The 20,757-nt window shown below is 39.8% G+C and overlaps 1 protein-coding gene across 4 annotated transcripts in view; it reads right to left on the bottom strand.

The window, feature by feature from the left end:
- Window positions 1–20,757, bottom strand: part of OTUD7A (OTU deubiquitinase 7A) — a 96,416-nt gene that overhangs the window by 19,914 nt on the left and 55,745 nt on the right. For all 4 annotated transcript variants that reach the window (XM_039723220.1, XM_039723218.1, XM_039723221.1 and 1 more), the window contains exons 6-9: window positions 16,228–16,384; window positions 14,983–15,137; window positions 4,612–4,794; window positions 2,499–2,717 (exon numbers count right to left, since the gene is read on the bottom strand). In XM_039723220.1, coding sequence (XP_039579154.1) covers window positions 2,499–2,717; window positions 4,612–4,794; window positions 14,983–15,067 — 487 coding nt within the window. In that variant the 5' untranslated portion in view covers window positions 15,068–15,137; window positions 16,228–16,384. The remainder of the gene's footprint in view (window positions 1–2,498; window positions 2,718–4,611; window positions 4,795–14,982; window positions 15,138–16,227; window positions 16,385–20,757) is intronic.

Raw genomic sequence — 20,757 nt, 5'->3', positions numbered from 1 at the left:
ATGAATGTGATGCATTCTCTCCTTTCAGAGGAATATTTGGAAAGCAATCATATTAAGCAGTAAACAATACACTGCAGCAGTGGGGAGTAAGTAAATCACACTGCCTTTGGCAGGGCCTTTCCTTTATCATCTCACAGCACTTTTGCAGTAAATTAGGGATTTTGTTCTGAGTTTTCATACAGATAGGATGTAACCAGGACATGATGTCACATATAGATGTCAAGCTAGCAAGAGTTTAAGCATATAAAAAAAGAACACAAAAACTTTACAGGTTTTTACAGACACCCAGCTCATATGGCCACCTCAGAACCCACGAGTGACACTGTTAGTGGCAATTCTGTTCTCCCAGTCCAGGTTTTGGGAGTAGTAAGCTGTTAGTTCCTAGCAAATTTCCTCTTCCTTTGCCTAATCAGCTTCTTTTCTATTTCTTTTATCTTGAAATTCATGGTATTATACCCAAGCATACTCTCCTCTTCCTTTAACAACACCCCCAACCTCACCTACAAAAGCTACTGTTCTTCATGGGTTGGTTTGAAATATATTTTAAGCTCTTTGCAGGGAATGCACCTCATCTTTTAGGGTTTCTTATGCCATTGACCAAACCACAGTCAAACTGTTGGTAGGAGACAAAATGTCTAATACCATGTGGCTTTCCTATGAATTCATTATCTTCATTTTGTACATATAAAATAGGCAGAAAACTGGATATCTTTACATCTAAAACAAAGACAAAAGGTTAGTTTCTATGAAGCCTTACATGATTTTCTTAAGCAAACTATTTGATCTGTTTAACTTACTTGAAATACAGAAGTGTTTCCCAGGAAGTTCCAGGTTATTTGAATGCAATGCTCATGAAGTAAACTAAGTCTATGCAGGCTACAAGGAAACCAGTGATCAAAACCCTGAGGGCTTCAAATGGTCAAACCCTCTCCTTTCCAGGGTGCAAGAAGCTCTGGGGATGAAGACACTTTTCCAGTGTGTGTCAAATTACTGCCCTAATTAATATGGAGAAAAAAATAAATTATTTGTTCTAATTTTCAGAGAGGTTTGAGAGAGGAATGCTAGGAGGCAGAAAATTGTACAGTTCCTGCAGCCATTTCAAGTTCAAAGCCAGCCAGCTCTGTATGGATTAGAGGATGTCAGCTCTAAATTCACTTATTCCCTGATTTTAAGGTCAGAAAGCCTCTGTGATCTTCTAGTTCACACTAGACTCTAAAGGCTGTAATTGCACTGCAGCAAGTAGGTTAACTGTATGGTACTGTACCAAGGTATCTTCTGCTATCCCTACGGAATTTGGAGGGTTTGGCAGAGCAGCCAGAGGAAGAATCATCCTACTTTTCCCTGTCCTCCTTGGGTTAGCTAGTTCTTAGAGAAACTGGATATATTTTTTTCATAGGTAACTTGCAGTTTTCATGCTTCATGGTTGCCTGGTAGAATTCCTACCTTATTTTACACTGCTACTTCTCCCAGAAAAAGGCCTAAAGGCCTTCTGAACACTGCTTGGGGTTCTTTTGGTTGTTTATAGGTTTTGTTTCTTTTTCCTTAAATATGTATTGTTTGAGGCATTTATCTAAGTATGTCTGGCTTTTCAATTACCAAAGCTAAAAAAGAGCACATGACAACACCTCCTAAGTACTCAGTGAGACACCAGATTAGGAGAGCTCCTGCCTCAAACCTGAGCTGCACTTTATCAGTTTGGGCTCACAGAGGGCACCAGGGGTGGAGAATTAATCCCAGATCAATCCAGTGTTACACAGTAGAGTAATCCACACACAAAAAAAAAGCAACTGTCTGCTCCATATTCCACAAGCAACCATGAAATCTGATTTTAGAACTCTTTTATATCACCAGGGTTGGGCATTTCACTATACAGATGTGTTCATTTCATGGTTCATTAGCATTCCTGCTGTTTCATAAAGCACCAATACTAATTTTAAATAGATTTCTCCATATCCTTCAAAATTGGCTTAAAACTTTAAACTACTAATAGATGTGAATTAACATTAATTTTAAATATCTACACTTTTTTCCTCATGGCAACACTGAAGTATTGCTTTAAAGTTATGTAGTTACTCATTACAAAAAATAATAAATACACAAAGTACATATCTAAAAACTATTTTCTCAAGCTGCAACAGAACTTGAAGATGTTTCCTTTCACAGTCACTGCAGTGTGATTTCCATATGAGAACTGGAAGTACCAACTCCCTCTGACCATCCAGACTCATGTCCTTGTCTATTGCATGACTCCCCCACCAGTCCCTTCCTTCCTCTCTCAATTTCTTTGTTTTATTAACTAAATCTGACCATTTTTTCTATAATGTTTTAAAAGAAACAGAGGATTGGGATATGAGTCATTTGGCAAAGAACACAGTACTTACATTTACTCTCTGGCTTTTATTTCCCAGGCAGGATGTGCAAGCTCTGGACATGAAGCAGGATTAGAAATGCCAACCCAAATGGTGGATTGGCCTCCTGACACCCATGGTGTCACCCACCTGCTTGCTCCAATGCCACCATGGTGGCCTGCTCAATCAGGTCCCGCTCGATGAAGCTCCTGAAGTCCTCGCTGTACACGCTCAGGTCTGGCAGCTGGAATGTGTAGATGGGCATCTCCAAAGGGAACTGCTCATTGCTGCAGTCATTGGCTACATGTGAGCGAGCAAGGGAGACTATGGCTGAGCTGGCATGGGAAATCCCTCTGGAGAGACGCTTTTCTGTCGAGAAACCAAAGAGCAGTTACAGCCTGCACCACTGCCCAAAAGGCCAGCAATGCCAGGGCTGCTCAATGCACTTTCATTTAACTGGGAATTTGTTCCACGTCTTGTTTGCTACCTTCTTCAGGTTATTTCCCCACTGTGAAAGATTGCTTGTTCCTATTACAGGTCCCTTTGGCAAGCCAGAGGAACTTGACTCTCCTTCTAGCAAAAAAGACCAGCAGTAAGAGTAACAAAATATGAAAAATAAATATTCTTATAAAAATTTTCCTTTCTTTATCTTAAGTTTTCAAGGATTCATTGGAAGAAAAATTTATTGACAGACAGATGACAACCAGTTAATGTTTTGAATTCCTAATTAAAGCTTACTTTAACATAACTTATGACTAATAGTGTTTTTAAGACATCTCAAACTGACTAATGGTTATTAAAAATTAACTTTCTTGTAGTTTGTGAACTTTTATTTCTCTAATGGATTACAGTTTTTCTAATTCTGAGAGTTAAATTGCACTCCCTAAATTACCCTAAATGGAGGGAGAAGGCAGAAGATTTGATTTTGAATTTGTTTATTCTCCCGGTACATCTCAGCTAAATCCCCTAAGCAGGGACACTGAAGTGCAGGGCAGCACCCCCATGTGACATCCCCTGCTGCCACTCCATCACCCCTCCCAGCACAGCCCAGCCCTCCCCTGCTGGCTGCATTCTCCACTCCTTTCTACAAACCAAGGTGCTCCTTTCCCTTCTCTGCTCCTGCCTGAACACCCCTAGGTTCACCTGTCAGTCAGAGGTGGCTCTCTGACCAGGAGATCCTCAGCTACACACTGAGTTGGCAGCCAAATTGCTGTCAGTGCAGGTGGTCAAAGCCAGACGTACCTCACACTACCCTGCACCCACTAAACATCAGATGGACATTTCAGTGCAAACTGTATCCCAAAGAGGCTGAAGGGACATGGTTTTATCAACTGTGCTGCTCTTCCTTCTTTTATTTGTATTCAGTGCTTTAAGGAGTCTTAAGAAGCACCACAGTTCCTTTTCTTCTGATGGAAGTCAGCGATTTTGAAAAAGCTTTACTGAAACTCCTAAGTATTGATGCTATTTCCTGTTTAATACAAGGGAAGAGCTAGCAGGGGAAGGGAAGCCCTTCTGTTCCTTTTAATGGCTGCACAGAAAGACATCACCAGGCTACTGCTCTACCTGCCTACATGACAAGCTGTCAGACCTGCAGATTTATCTTGGTGCAAACAACAGCTTCTTGAGAAATCCATAGAAAAAAATTGCAACCTAATAGTCAGAGAGAGAGATCTGAAATAAAACCCATAAGAGGTCTGCAAACAAAAAAGCAAATTCTAATGCTGATCATCTTGTACTGGAAATTAACTGTTAGAGGTAGCTGACTAATTTTTCTTAAGGTTTCAATTTCTATTCAGCAGGGGATAGGAGGCAGTTTCTGTGGAACTATAAAAGAATGACATTTTAAAGCTGAAAGTTATTCATAGTCTGCATACACCCTATTCACACACTGTGAGTAAGAATGCAAAGAGTGAAATACAGATTTTTAAACCTTTTTGTTTGTTTGTTTCAATAAGCATAGAAAACTATATACAAGAGTGGTCTGTGACACCCTCTAATTAACTCCTTTCATGAGTACCACAGGACTGCTTGGGACAACATATTTTACTTTAATCACCCATTAAAAAAAAAAACAACTTGCAGAACTGAGGCAGAGCTCATAACCACCAAAACATGAAAAATAGGGTCTAGCAGCAGCTCTGAGCCCCGTGACAATGACACAGCTCCCACCCTGCTGGCACATGGCCTCCCACTCTCTGCAGCCAAGCACAGCTCCCAAGTTGGAGACCCACCTGTCCCCTGAAGCCCACAGAGGAGCTCTTACCTTGGGCGATGTCATCCTGCCTTTGCAGGCAGGGCCTCTCAGCCTTGGTCACCTGGGGAGGCTGCTCTGGCTCCTGCTGCTTGTAAAACCTGCCCTCGTTGAACACCTGGGGCAGGTTGGCCGTGTGCACCTGCCGCAGCTGCTCATAGTCATTCAAAGCTGCTGTCAGGTCCCAGTTCTTGCCTGCAAAACAGCAAAGGAACCCTCAGCTCACTTCTGTCTGGGGAGCAGCCACCCCCACCACCCTCCTGGGACCCCCCCCAGCCTGTGGCATCCCAACACAGCAGCACTGTGGGAAGAAGTGTCAAAGCCAGCTACCATCCACTGCTCTCCTCTCATCCAAAATCCATGACATTGCATCACAGGAGTGATCAAGGACTTCCCTTGCTCAGATTCCAATCAACTGGCTCCAGAAATTAGCCATTTAGGATGAACTCTGAATCCCACTGAGAGGGAGCAATAATTTGTAATTGTGTGGTTGTATTAATAATAATTAGAAGCAATGATGGAAAGACAAGAGTGATAGTTTAATAGCCCAAAAGAGTGAGAAACTTTATTATCTTTCATTTGCAGAACAGCTAAAATGCAAACACAAAATACTTTAGGTACCTTTATCTCATACATGAGAGAGAACTCACTCTCTTGGAGATTTAAAAAGCCTTTTAGAAAGCAGGTAATAAAGGACAGTGCTCTGTAACAAAACCTGCAGCGAGAGACTCAGACAGTGTGGTTCCATTTCTGTGGGAGCTACTTGTGAAACCTGTCAGCACAGAATCCTCTAAAGGATTTGCTTCCATCTTCCACTTCAGTATATTGCTCTGACCAGTAACCGCAGAATGCAGGCCAATATCCAGAGATGCACAAGTCTGTTTAGTACAGGTGGCAAAACAGGACTTCTCATTTTCAAAAAAACATGAAAACAGGTTGAGATGTCTGCCTGCTATTTTCAAAATAATCTTGCTAAGATACAGAGATATCTACCATTCTCCAAGTACTTGTTCCTAACTGGAAAATTAAAAATACTAAATAACAAGAAAGAGAGACCCTACAAGTTACATGAGACTTTCAGAGCATTCCACAAGCACTTTTCCTGGCAATTCAAAAGTAACCTGGTTCTGACTAATACATGATTTATTACACCACAGAAGGTTGTAATTTTATGTACTTTGAGAAGCTACATTACCTGAGTAGCAGTTAAAGATAACTTACTTGCTTACACCAAGGAGATAAGCTAAATATAGTACAAAGCAGTTTTAATCAGATAGAAGAAAGCCTTTTACTGCTACAGTCATATCTGTGAAGAACAAAAACCTAACCAAAGAAGGAAAAAAATAGCATAAACAGCTGGTACCTACAGGGTTGAGCTAAAGTACCTCGGGTTTTGAAGTTTAACAATTTAACAAAATTCTGAAAGGAGAATTGGTATCACTGAGCAAGAATGTTATCTAGCTTCTGAGCAGACTATAATATAAACCACCACGTGAGCCATACAGAATTGTTCTGTAATGCTGTAATTGCCTATTAGAAAGTCTGTAGGACAAAATGTAAATTCAGTGCAAATTGTCAGAGATACTGGAACAAGAACTTCAGCTACTGCCAGCATTTGTTCACTAAAAAGCCCACGTAGAGTGAATGGCTGTAATCCAGTCAGGGCTCTGCTCTAACTTTACACACATCCCAAGCAAGTTACACAACCCAAACACAGCCATAAATGCATTCCCAAATCCAATCAGTGCTTGGAATAAGATCTGCTTTTCTTTTCTGGTTTTAAGAGGCACTTCACACACATTTCTTCTCAACCATAAAAACAATAAAATAATTTAAAACAAAAAAAAGTGAGGGTGACAATAAGTATAATTCTAGGAAATGTAGCTTTAAACAAAACATTATTATTCTAGTATTGGCAATGCTACAAACCCAGGGCTATGTGACCCCAGGAACATCCTGGATTCATTGAGTACAGATCCCCGAGTACTGGACCTGTAGCAGTGGAACACAAACAGCATTTCTCAGGGTATTCCTTGCAGTTCCCCTGCTCAAGATTTTTTCATGTTTAAATTCTGAAGCTGACAAAAAACCCAGTGCATGTGCTTGAAGTGGCTGCTGTGTGACAGGGCTTTGATGTATGTAAGAGGAAAGCAGAAAATCAACAGACTCACAGAAATCCCACTGGCCTCAGTTTTAAGCCAAATGCAATCATCTTATATAAAAGCTCTGTCATAAAAATTACATTGAGCCTTCAGAAAGCAGGCTCAGAGTGTGTTGCATTTAAAACTGGATTGCACAGTGGCTCTTGAGTTACGTTCCATAGTACATTGCAGCAACTGAACTTCTAATATAGACTTGAAACCTTACAAAAATTAAAATTTCTATACCTAACACAGAAATATTTGATTTTCAAATCTCTTCATATCCCTGGAGTTCTCTCCATCTCCTGAACAGAAGCACCAGTTCAGCACCAAAGCCCCTAACTTCAGAAAACCAACACAGGAAATATTTATTGGACTCACTTTCCCTAAATTTGCTGGAGCCTCCAAGCATTGAAATGCAAGAAAAACATTCAACCAAATTAAAGAACATATTCAGCACCTTTCCATCCCCATGAAATAGTGGTTTTGAAAATTAGCCACCCTCACTGACCAGCATAAGTGTTCCCAGCTACCCTCCCCACTGGAAAGATGGGAGGTTCCCCCTTTGCCCCTCTCCATTTGGTTTACACTTTCACAAGTAAATACAAATAACAAATCTCTTGTTTTCCCCACTTCCCATAAAAAAAGAGGAGAATTCATCAGTTTGGGAGAATTAGCAAAGAAAAATACTAAGTGAAAGTAAAGGAAACTGGAGGCAGCAAAGACAGAAAAAAAGAGAGAACAAAACGAAGGGTTTTATGAAAGACTCTGAGAAGAAATTCAAATAGGTACAAAAATTTAATGCAGTGCAAAATAAATTTTTAAAATTTAACAAATCTAATAAAAATATGATGTAATTTGGGCCACAGGAATAGACTGGGCCGCAGGAAGAAACAAGGGGAACCAATCAGGAAAATTATTAAATTCAGAAATGTCCAGAGTAGATGATCTGAACAAGGATTTCTATCAGCGTGACACGTAGGTGACAAAGTTTCAGCTGCAAAGTGAAACTGAGGAAATTAGTGGGGCTTGTGGTCGTGGAGATTAACAGAACTAACACTGCCTATCTCGCCTCCTTTAAACATTGCATACTAAAAGCATTTAAATTTCTAAAACTGTATCTTATTACATCACAAACCAAGTTTTGAGAGACAAAAACCCCCTGAGTTATGCTGGGTTGGAAATGACAAAATAAATTCATATAATATGGAAAACAAACACATCCTCCCACCCAAAGTCTGCAGGGCAGGTCTCTCCTTCCAGTCCTGCCCCTTGTCCAACAAGTGGCATTGGCCCCTGGTTTGGGGCAGACTGCAGAGTCCCTCTGGTCCCTAGAGAAAGGAAAGAGGAAGTCTTCTCTCAAGTTCTGTTTGTGTGTCTCCCATGTTCTTCTCTGACATCTCAAAGACCCTGCTCCTCACGCAACTCCCTTCTCTCATCTTCTTTGCCATCTCCTGCACAGGCACTCAGGAGAAAGGGCCAGGCTTTCCTACCCACACAGAGCTCATGCCTGAAGGACAAGTAACAGGCAATTAATTTATTTTTCATAATTTCATCAATTAATTTAAGTCAAGTAAAAGCTTTGGTTGCAATTTGACAGACAAAACCAACACAAGACTGTTTTTTAGATTGTCTGCTATTTTCATTTCACTGTTACTTTTCTGATGCACTCTGTTCATTGACTGCTTCTTTGTTTATATGACATATTATTGTATTTAAAAAGGCATTTCAGAGGCATAACAACATTATTTCAGTGAATACAATCACATCAGATAAGCCACTGGCAGCTCTGGATCAGTAACAATTCGATTGCCCCAAACTAGCACCAACACAGCAGGTTTGCAGGAAAGCCTTCCAGTTTGAAATGGCCACAGAACATCAGTCAGCAAAAAAGCTGGAGAAGCACAAAGTTAGTTAGAAAACACAGGTAGTGAAATCATTATCAGGGTGCTGGAACCAAATCAACTCACTGACTGAACAGAAAGAACACTCTTACTGAGCAACTGCTTCCTGAACAGCTAATGTGCTATGTGAGTCAGCAGGTGTGCAATTTAACAACACTCAAAGGTCTCTGCTTTGAAACCAAGTCCTTCTTGTTTGGAGGAAAAACAACAAAACACAATTATTATTTTTTTTTAAGTGCAGCTGAGTAAGGAATAGAAGATACACTGTGGCTGAAGGCTGGTACTGATGTGTTAGTGTCAGAGATAGCAGACACCTACATAAAAGGGAAATTCAAAAATAAACACAGCTACACTGTGAAGTTTCTGCCCTAAATAATGGTTCCTTGAATAACAACAGGAGGCATCATGAGCCTGAAGAAAAAGCAGATTTAGATAAAACAATATGGTTTAAGTAACCACTTACCATCACACTAGATTAGCAGAGGGTTAATAAACAAGGTGCTAAAGAACACCACACTAGGATTCACCTTAGAAGCATTGATAAAATCATAGACTCAAAGAAGGGTTTAGGTTGGAAGGGACCTCAAACATAATTTCATTCCAACCCCCTGCTATGGGCAGGGGCACCTTTCACTATCCCAAGCTGCTTCAAGCTTCATCCAGCCTGGCCTGGGACACTTCCAGGGATGGGGCAGCCACAGCTTGCCTGGACAACCTGTGCCAGGGCCTCACCACCCTCACAGGGAAGAGTTTCTTCCCAACATCTAATCTAACGCTGTTCTCTTTAGTTTGAAGCCATTCCCTTGTGTTATCACTCGTGCTCTTGTCAAAAGCCCCTCTCCAGCTCTCTGGGAGCACTTTTAGGTACTGGAAGGCACTCTAAGGTCTTCCCAGAGCCTCCTCTTTCCCAACAGCCCAAGGGTATCATAGCAAAGGTGCTCCAGTCCAATGAGCACCTTCATGGCCTCCACTGGACATGGCCTGAGAGGTCCATTGGGGGAGCAAAGCTGGATGCAACACTCCAGCTGGGGGTGGCACAAGGGCATTCTCCAGTGCTGTAACCCCAGAGCAACATGATATTATTTAGTCTTTGGTTTTAGCTTTGTATTGCTAAAACATTATAGCTTAGTGGGGCTGTAATAGTTAATCAATCTGTTGTCTTTCACTTCTTAAATCAGGTATAATGAAAACCAAGAGAGCATTTTATCATTAATTAGTAGGAAAAGCAAACATGCAACTATTACACAGCTCCCTCCCCCCCCTCCAAGCTTTCAAATATCCACCTACTCCAATATGTTAAAAGAACATTTGAAAGGTCACCAAAATTCCTGATTTAATGATAAATAAAATGCTGGAAATGATGCAATTTGAGATGTGGAACTAGGAAAGATATAAATCATGGGAACCACAATAAAAGGCAACTTGCAACACCAATCTGTATAGACAGGACTTCAGAAGAGGAAATGTTCAAGGGGACATGAAACACTGCCTGGAGTGAAACAGGACCAATGCAGGGATACAGCCACAATGGGACAACATCAACTGAATGGGCAACAAGTTAACTTTCAGTAAGAGAAGAATCATCTGAGGAAGGCACTCAGCATCAAGAAAGTATCTATAAAATGCACTCTAAGTGCAACGTGAAGGCAACACAGAAACACCCCAGGCTAATGCAAAGAAGTCTGTTCTTACAAACCAACTGCTAATAAAGCAATCAAGTTCAGTTTAAACACAGGCACTGCTTCCTGTTTGGCATGAAGTAGATTAACAAATATTTAGGGGCAAAAGGTAAGAAGAACTTCAGATCAGCTTTTCTTTCCATCTGAAAAACTAATACACAAAACTAGGATAAAATTAGACCCTATTCTTTAAAACGAGATTTCATTTTGGTCCATGTTCTCAAAGGAAAATAATACAGCAAGGCCATTTTGTTAACACATGCCTCATTTTCTGCTAGAATGCAAAGTCACTCCAAACTGAACAGGCAGCTGGAAATGACAGTTTTGCTCCCTGTTTAAAGAGACATTGGTAGCAGCTCAGCTTCCTCTTCCCAATGCCAAACCTTCCACAAGAGAACTAAAAAAGGAACCATCTGAGGGAGAGGAGAATAAGAGACTATTTTTGGGGAGTTAGTTTTGTACACTCAATCACACGACAGCACTGTAAATGTCTCTCTCCCTCTCTATAAATTACATGCCTTTTTTTGAATTCTGCTTGTATACATTGTTCTTTGGGGAGATGTCTCTGTGCTGCAGTTCTGTCTTGTTCCATGGGGTCAGTCACCTTTCCTGCTCACATTTCATGACTGGAAACCCAATATCCCAGTTCCTGAGTTCATGTTCAGCTATATATCCCTCAATTAAGTGCTGTTTGAAGCTGGAAATAGACAGCAGTTATTTTTATATAATGGTGAAATGCCACATCATTTATATAAATAAATGAAACCATTTATACAAGTCAAAGGGCAACTTTTCAGTTAAATATATTATTTTTAATCAGTTTATATTATTATTATTATTTCACAAATCCTGCAGTACCTGATGATTGCCTACACTGTCAGCATTTTAAAGTATTTCATCCTATGCCTTCCCCCTCCATGCCAGGGGTCACTGCCTGAACACCTGCTGCTCCCTGAAAACTGAGCTGCTTTCTCCTGATTTATCAGTGATCTCCGAGTTCATCCACACCTAGAGCCCTGACACTGTGAACCACATACAGTACAACTTGTTTTAAAGATTAAGCTATTTTCTGTAATGGTTTTCTTTCTGCCTTAGGCCACATTTTAAATAGATTATACGTAAACAGTATTACTGTTACTCTGTGTGTGAGAGAATCGAGATGCCAGCCCAGACTATCCAGGAGGGACAGGGACGTGCCCTCCTTATTCCTGGACACTGGGGAAGTTGGAGCTCACACAGCTGAAGAGAAATCCATTCTCCACCATGCAGAGCTCTCAGTTTATGCTTAAGAACATTCCCAAAGCTGAGTGAGCCAAAGGAGGTTTCCCAGTGATTAAAAAGTGCCTTGCACACACTGAGGTGACATCTGGAGAGTCTTGCAGCTCATTTCCTGTTTCCCTGTGACACCAGGCTGATCCATTTCTGAATTTACTCCTGGCCAAAGCAGGGATACACATGGCTGTCAGTATAGGCTTTTTTCAAACTGTTTTGTCGAGATTGTTGTTTCTGTCACCTGGATCACATTTATTGTCAAATTTCTCTGTCAATATTAACTACTCAATTGAGGGGGTTTTTTTTAGGCTGTTTTTATAGAAATCAGCAAAGGCTGAAAAGGCAGACGCAGTGAAGGTTCAAAAAATGTAATTTCTACTTTTCATTACCTCATATACACAAGAATGCTTTCAGTTCTTGAGAGCACACAAACAAGGTAAAAACCTTGGGAAGTGGCAAACAACATCTCAGAGATAAGAAACGAAACATGAAAGATTCAGTAAGTAATCATCCAAAAATGAAAGTAAAGTAAGCAAAGTTAGAAAATGACATTTCTGAGGAACAAATGGTTTAGCATGTGTGTACAATCCACTAACACAAAACTGGTACAGCTAATGATACATAATTGAAATGTAGGAATATTAATTTAAAATTAATTTGAAATAGCTGTAAGCATCTTAATAAATATGGAAGTCCAATATCAGACTTTTATACCATATACCAGCCATGAAAATGTTATATAACTCATAATTAATTTGAAATAGCTGTAAGCATCTTAATAAATATGGAAGTCCAATATTAGACTTTTATACCATATACCAGCCATTAAAATGTTCTATAACTCTTTTTTAAATCTCTTTGCCTTTCATTTCAAAAGTAGAATGGACACTTTCTGAAAGATTCATGTCAAGCACAACCAGCAGAATGTTTTCTGAGATAAAGAGACAAGCAGCTGTGCTCAATATAAAGCTCAGCAGAAGAGAACTGCAGGGATTTTACCAGCAGGATAGGCAGAGTATAGAAACATCAAGTGAGCCAACATTTAGGGCAGCTTCTGGCAATGTAGAAAATCTATATGCAATGTATAGATTTTTTTAGCTATTTGCACATCAGTCTGTGTGTGTTTAACTCACCCACTTGCTGTCAGGATGAACAATACATATTGTGCACAACTGTGATGTGGATGTAGTAGAACATAATCAAAGCAAAACAATATGTTAAAATAATTGGATAAGGAAGCAGAATTGGTATCCTTGATTATCTAAATGATAGTGAAATTGAAGAAATTTCCCCCAAAGATGAACAAAAGAAACAGCAATGACTCTGAAAAGGAGGTGTTACTCCATAGGAGCACATTGTGAAAATCCAGCCTGAGCCAGTTATAAAAACAGAATTTTTGAGTGGGTCAGAAAGAGCAAAGGTCTATGGGGTCATAGAAGATCTGACCAAAACTTGTGATTCTATGGAAATGAGGCTATACACAATCTTGTTTTGGCTCCAAGTTCACTGTGACTGTTATTTTCAACCAAACCTTGAAAGTTTTGGGAAATGTTTGTGCATACCTGTTTTTGAAGTTTGATTGTAACAATGGGCAGCATCATTCCAAGGCCAGGTAAAGGGCATTGGCACCACGGGTTGGGGTGAGAGGGTTGCTCTTCTGAATATTGTTTATATTATATAGTGTTAAGAAGCTACTCCATGGGTTTCAGTGCTGCTCACAGAGAACTGACACACTGTGATAGTCAAAAATGCTGCGAGGGTGGCAGTCCCTGTCCTGTCTTTTTTAAGCAAATGAGAAAGCACTCCCTCAATTACTGCCTCCCAGCACAAGATATGACCAGTGCTAGAAGCTGTTACACCAAATGTAGCTACGGCCACAAGTGCTGAAATGGTTGTCTGAGCACATCTTGTTCAGAACTAGCAACAATCCCTTTTACTTTGAGAAATTCCTGTGTAGGAGGAAATGATTTGGGGCAGATGCACATGTCTATTAGCCTGTCAGAATAATTAGATTGTATATTGCTTGTTTCTTTGTTAGTATGTTTGATGTGAATCTATTCATCTACAGAAATGAGAAGTACAGCACCAAGAAACTCTATTTGATATTTATTTGAAAGCACTGCTCTTTATAGAAAGGAAAAAAAGGTAAGTAACTCTCTTCTGAAAGACCTCTGATATGTAGGAACCCTTTGAAATTTTGGCAATGCTCTATCAGCACAATATCTGACAATCTGTCCTGACATAGCTGAGAAAAATCTTCTCGTGTTCTTTTTCTAAAAGACCATCAGACTAAGACTCTAGGCAAGAATGACAGGTTGATCAAATCAGTCAGACAAAACAGAGGGCTCTTAAATATAGCAACCTATGTTAATATTCCTTGCTAGGCATTCCAAGGTTTTATTTCATGCATTAGATGACTTGGGAAATGCTGCAGAATTGTGTGCATCTCTGTTTTAATAATCTATTATGTCTTATTACTGAAAAGCCCAGAGAAAAGGAAGAACTTAGCACAAAACGAAAAACTTTCAGCATACATAAAGTGAAGCAGCTCTTGCAAAAAGGACATACGTAACACAAGGTACATTTTTACATCTGCTGTAGCTGTTCAGTTACTTGGATTTAACACAATTTCTTTGAGCACATTAAGATAAAAAAAAAATAAAGCAAATGCCAAACTTCTCAGGGAGCAAGTTCAGTATGGAAGTTTCAAGCCCACAGAACCACCTTGCAATTTGCAGATATCGTCTACTCATTTCTAACTTTCCCATCTTCACAATTATTGTTAGCCCACACGAGAAGAAATTAACAAATCCAACTACTATGAAATGCTCACATTTAAGCCTACAGACCTAAAACAACTAAAACAAAATTAATAAATAGACAGTTATTTGTCTGTTACAGCTTCTTAGTTGTTTTTCAACCTAGCCACTTGGTTCCCATGCTGTGAAGTTCAGGTATGCATGTTACCACTGGGACCCAAAAATATCTCTGGTGTCTCTATCACTGTACAGTAAATCCCTTTCAGACTAAATAGAGTGACCTGAGAAACTTGTACAACTACTTTCAGACAGCTGAATATGAAAATTCAGCTAAGTCTCCTCCCTCCTCTCACTGGCATACAAACATATAGGGCTTGACTCTTAGTAACTTAAAGCACAGCAATCGAATACTAAGAAGTTTTTAAGAGTTTTGTTAAAAACACCTGCCTTAGTATAATCTATGGTCAGCTGTGCAAGGGAAACAAGAGCTGTCTTGGTAAAACAAGAGCTGTCTTGGTAAAAATACCAAGAAATATCTGTTTCCTTCGACCAGAGTTCTCTTGTTATGACTGGTTCTTGGTTTAAGCAAGCAGTGAGCACAGGAAATGACTGGGTCCCAAAAGTTTACCTTCTAGTAAGTCTCTTGCCAGACCTGGTTCTGCCCCTGTGGACCGAACAAAGTCTGACAGGACTGCATCCATATCAAGAGTCATGTGATCATTCAGAGGTGCTGCCAGACATGCAGCAGCAGTTGGACTCACTGGCTGGCTAAAAGGTCTCCATCTGCCAAGGAGAAGAAGAAACAGGGTTTAGAATATACTCCCAGGTGACATAAACCACATATTTCATTTATTCCCAAAACAAGACTATTAAAAACGTTTGCGGCATATTAAAATGAACAGCATTTGTCATCCATCTCTGCCTTAGCCTAGAGCTGCTGGCCACTCACACTGGAAGGTTGTCTCTATCCTAATATTTCATACTTTTACTGATTTTTCTTATGTGCAGATCATAAATAGCTTTGCAACTTGACTCAACTCAGCTAAACATAAGATTGGTTAATTAAAAGCACGATCACCAGATCATTGTCACTGCTCATAAACTGAGGTTCAGCAAGGATTTAAATGTCCAGAGCTCTTTTGCCTTACTAATACTAACACACACAGAGCAAGGCTTAGTATTTGCTCCTTTATTTGCCTTGCCAATACAGCTTCTGTAAATTACAGATTCTCTGCTGTGCTGGTTCTGGCTGGGATGGAGTTAATCTTTCCTTTTCTAGAACTCTGGCTAAACCAATGTTCATAGTAGCTGATATTACAGTAATTTATGAGGTTTATTTGTTTTATTTCCTTCTATTGGTAACCACTGCCGTAGCTGCTGAATAATTTTTACTGTGTTTATGAGCAGTCCATGAGGGACAATCTTAGCAGGGTGCTCTCCTGGTGGCACAATCACCCAGGGACCTGTTAGGAAGCAGAGCATGTTTTGCCCCAAGTGAAATGTGACAATGTCTCACATGGGAATTTTTACTGCCAAATCCATAGCCAACAAAAAAATATGTCTGCTCTACTGCATTTTGCATCTTCTTTTCATTCCTGAAAACAGAAACCTCCTCCTTTCTAGGCAATGCTCTTTACAAACATAAAATAGAAATTAAAGCAGTCACACAAGAGGAGTTCATGCTAGGCAAGCTATTAAAACAGCTGGAATTTAAAACACAGTCATCCTAAACATATTTTCATACTTCAACCCTGCCTGCACTGCTGCTGAAATGGTGCAAAACAAAGAAAACAGGAGGAAATTAAACAATATACAAGGTAAGGAAAAGCATATGTTTTACTTTCATGCTTGCTATTCACTGGCCAAAGTTTACCTTTGAGCATGAATTGGATTTTTCCTATTGATTCCTCCTCACAGCCTCAGTTGCAACTTTACCTCGTGCCAAGGGTAAGGTCTGGCATGGAGATTTTCTATTGGCAGCAGATGATGTTGGTTGGCTCTTGCTTGCACCACAGCTACAGGGAAATAAACTGTGAAGAAAATTGGAATCCAATTAATTTCACTGTCCCCCACATGAAACAGTCCTTTCCTACTTCATGTGTAATTACCTGATTATACTTAGCCTGAAAAGTGGAATGCCTTTGCTTTCTTAGACATTACCTTTTTCTGCAAGTACATATTCCTGCTACAATTCAAACACCATTTACCTTCTGCCTCAGGAGGGTGGGGTCCTTCTCAGCCTCATCCATGGGGACTGGCCACTAAACCCAACTCAGTCCAACTAAACATTTGTGGGATATAAAATCACAGCATCAGAATTGTTACAGCTGGAAGATACCTTTAAGATCAGAGAATCAATGAGGCTTGAAAAGACCTCTGAGATGATCAAATCCAGCCCATGACCTGACACTACTTTATCAACTAGACCATGGCAGTAAGCAACATGTGCAGTCTTTCCTTAAACATCTCCAGGGACTGTGATTCCACCACCTCCCTCAGCAGCCCATTCCAATTTTCATCAAGAAATTCCTCCTGATGTCCAACCAAAACCTCCCCTGGGGCACCTTAAAGCCATGTGCTCTTATCCTGTCACTGTTACCTGGGAGAAGAGAGTGACACCCATCTCTCCACAACCTTCTTTCAGGCCAGAGCAACAAGGTGCCCCTCTTTCTCCAGGCTAAACAACTCAAGCTCCCTCACAGCTCCTCATCAAACCTGTGCTCCTGGATAGCAATTCCATGTTTTTCAGGACAAAGGTAGATTACACTGCAGCTAACTCTACCCACGTCACACTCTTTTGGCCTCTACACTGTATCACTGGCACGTTTCACATCTTTTGTACTATTTATGCAAGTCTATCATTATGTTTGGGCCACATGAGGATAGCAGGGGAAGTGATCTTTTCCTCTCTATTTAGTCCTGGCAAGACTCATCAGGAATATTATGTCCACTTCTGGATCTGCAACACAAGAATGACATGGACATACTGGAGTGAGTCCAGTGAGGGACCACAAACTGCAGTGGATCACCTCTGTGCCAGGGAAACACTTCTATAAGGTAATCCTAATGAAATGTAGTAACAGAAGGAAAGCTGGAAATATTGAGGAGATTAGTTAAAAAGGAATGCAGATACTTTGGAAAGAGAACTACCTTAATGGATTATGGTCAAATTTGACATCTAAGCTCTGTCTCAACTGAATCTGTTCCAATGCAAATAGAGGACAAAAATGCTACTTTTATTTTTAACAAACACTCATACTTAGACACACTGTACTCAACAGCACTAATCTGTACAAAAAAGATCACCAGAAACTGAACACAACTAATTTCTTTAGTGACTACAAGAAAGAATTAATCTTAGCCAGCAGGATGGAAACATATGGATCAAACTAAAGGAACCTGCCAGAGATGATACAAAGCATTGGTGCATTTCAGACCACCACCAGAAGTGACTCAGTAGTATAATGAGTGTTAATTTAAAACGCACCAGCTGGGCCCTCAAGTACAGTCACTGTGTGGGGGCTGGAGTGCTCAGAAGTTTGGGGAGCTGAAGTATATCAGCTTGGAGAAGCCAATTCATGAGTTGTCTCAGAATCAGCATTACTTCAGTATTTTCAACAGTAAAAAAAGATATCCTTCTCAGAGCAAAGAATAACACCAATCTCTGCATTTATGATGTCACCATCACCTCAAAATTACCACATAGCATCTACACTCCGGAAGCAGAGAGCAGAGTTGGCAGGATCCTCTCTGCATGCATTTGAACTAACACTGGTTTCTTCCCTATGGAAGTCATTTGCTCAGCCCTCTAAAATTTAGATTAAAAAAACCAAACAAAACAAGAACAAAAACCCAACAGAAAAAGTCTTAAAATATTATCTTTGCCAGAAAACTACTATCAGCTGTGAAAACTCACCAAGATGGAAGTGTAAAAAGTAAGCAAAAAAGAAAATAACTTATAAATTCTAAAGGAGGCAGTGACTCAGAAGGCAGGTGGCACAGACCCACTTCTCATCAGATGGATTTGGTCTCTCCTCACTTAAGGAACCACCAGCACCACCTTTGCTCTCAATGGCTTGTCAAAGCATTAACACAACTTGCACTTCAAATATGGAGCAGATCTAACACAATCATTCACCTCACACCACTCCTCCCATGGGTAACACTACAGACACACACACAGACACCTGCAGTTTTCATTTCAAATGTGTCACACACGACACACAAATGTCAACTGGAACTGAATGGATATTGACACATCTTGGCCATCAAAACACAGGTTTTCACTCACTTTCTGGCCAAACTTCTCCCTAAAAAATGTCTTATTTATACAGCGCAAATACAAGAGGCAGTAAAAAAGGATAATTTGTTTTATAAGAAAAACACTTTTTAAAGTATTTAAAGAGGAAATACTGATTAATTTGAAATGTTAAGATGAGCTAATAGGACTTAAAATCAATTTAGTACAATCTCAGTTATATTTGATCTTTTCTTCTCCTTCAAGTACCTCTCTCTCAAAGCTGAGCCATACTTGGAAGTGAACAGTCTTCACCTGAATCTAAATTTAACTTCTTCAAAAGCAAACAGCTTCACCCAGTTAAATGATATGAAGGGTTTTTTCTCTAAAGAAGTTTAAAGAGATGTACAGGGCTAACTAATGAAGCAAAAGCAACCATGTTAAAACAAATCCCATCCCATGCATCCAGACCAGACACAGGTGACAAAACCAAAGTGAGGAACAGAGAGAAAACAGCAGCCACTGGACAAAGCCTCAGGAACACAGAATGACTAAGCTGCAACTTAGAGACCTTTCACTTTCCTAATTTTCAAAGAAAGGATGAAAGAAGCACCATCAACTAAGATACACAGTCTTGGTGCTGTGGAGAGACACAAACCAGCTCCCCCAGGCTATTTTAATGTCCCTGCAGTGTGACAGGGCTCAGGGCTCCCAGCTGCTCTGGCAATGCACAAAGGTGCAGCCAACTCCCAGGTGCAATGTTCCTGCTGCTTGGACTACCTGGGAAGGCAGAAAGACCCTCTTAGTGCACAGTTTGAGATTTTGAAAGATATTCTTTCTGGCAGGCCACAATAGATGGGAAATGCCATCATTCTACCATCTTAACAGTATAATGAAATTAAACCACCCTTTATTAGGTTAAACTATTAAGCAGAAATCTATAATTAAACAATCAAATTCAGCAGAGAAGATTTGTTTAGGAGAACAGCAGCTTTAAGGGAAGTGGTAGTTAATGCAGGCTACTTAAGAAAATGGAGATGGTATTTTTTTCTGCTAACTGGATTAAAAGGCATTAGTTGAAGAAGCCAAATCGATGGTAATTACCTAAAGAAAAGGTTACTGTGAACTAGACCTGATGGCAAAGTGGGGCATTTAGATGTTAAAATGTGAACTCTCAAAACACAGTAAAATTACAAGACAGTATTTGGTGAGGGCTATCTACCTTCACAAGTCTAAAATATCAAAGTTTTGGAACAAAATGAGAAGAACAAAAAAGACAAAAAGTAAAAGCTCACATCAGACATTATTACTAAGGTTTTATCTACACAATGGAACTCAGGAAAATTAACCCAATTAATTTAATTGGATTTGTCTGTATCCATTAAATTCCTTTGAAAACACTTTCATTTGTGAATTAAATGCTGGCCTTAATTTGGTTTGGTACATCTTGCCTTCGAAGTGAGTTAAACTGAATTCACTGGAGACCACTTTAATTATGAATGGGATAGTGCACACAGGGACTTGGTGGCACTTAAGCTGCCCTCTTTAAATTCCTGCATTTAGTTGATTTACATCAATTTTCCCTGGTATCTTGTGTAGACAAGTCTTGAACAGACACAGTAGATACAGAAGTGGAAAAAACAGAGAAAGAAAAAGAAGATATGCTGAAGAATCCTCAGCTCTGTGGGAACCTTCAAAGAACAGCTGTCCAAGAGAAATGTTCAAGTACCTCAAGCCCAGTTCTAGGCTAAATACCATCAAGGTTCAGGGACCAACTAGGAAATATTTTAAAAATGCAGGTACATTTCAATTTTCAGAAATGTTATTTAAAGTGTCTACTATTTGCTTATGTATTTGAATTATTTCAAGATAGAGCTATCATGAAGGACAACTAAAGTATCTTTAGATGAGATTTTTATGACTGTATTTGCATGGACCTTCAGAGGGCTTTTATAACACCATTTTTCTTACTTAAGAGTGATTACATTCTCAGAAGGAAAAAATGTCACAGATAAACAAGAAGCCCATAGAAACAGGGGTCCTAAACTGGAATAAACCAAGCAAGAGACACAACCTTCTCAGGTAAGGATCTCCTACACCCTCGCTTCAGTATTTTTTCAGCACAAAACACCACCATTGCTATAGTATTTTTTTTTCAAACAAGAA

The sequence above is a fragment of the Passer montanus genome, unplaced genomic scaffold (assembly GCF_014805655.1).
Source record: "Passer montanus isolate IOZ18808 unplaced genomic scaffold, ASM1480565v1 scaffold5, whole genome shotgun sequence".
NCBI lineage: Eukaryota > Metazoa > Chordata > Aves > Passeriformes > Passeridae > Passer > Passer montanus.
This window is presented reverse-complemented; position numbering and strand designations above follow the sequence as displayed.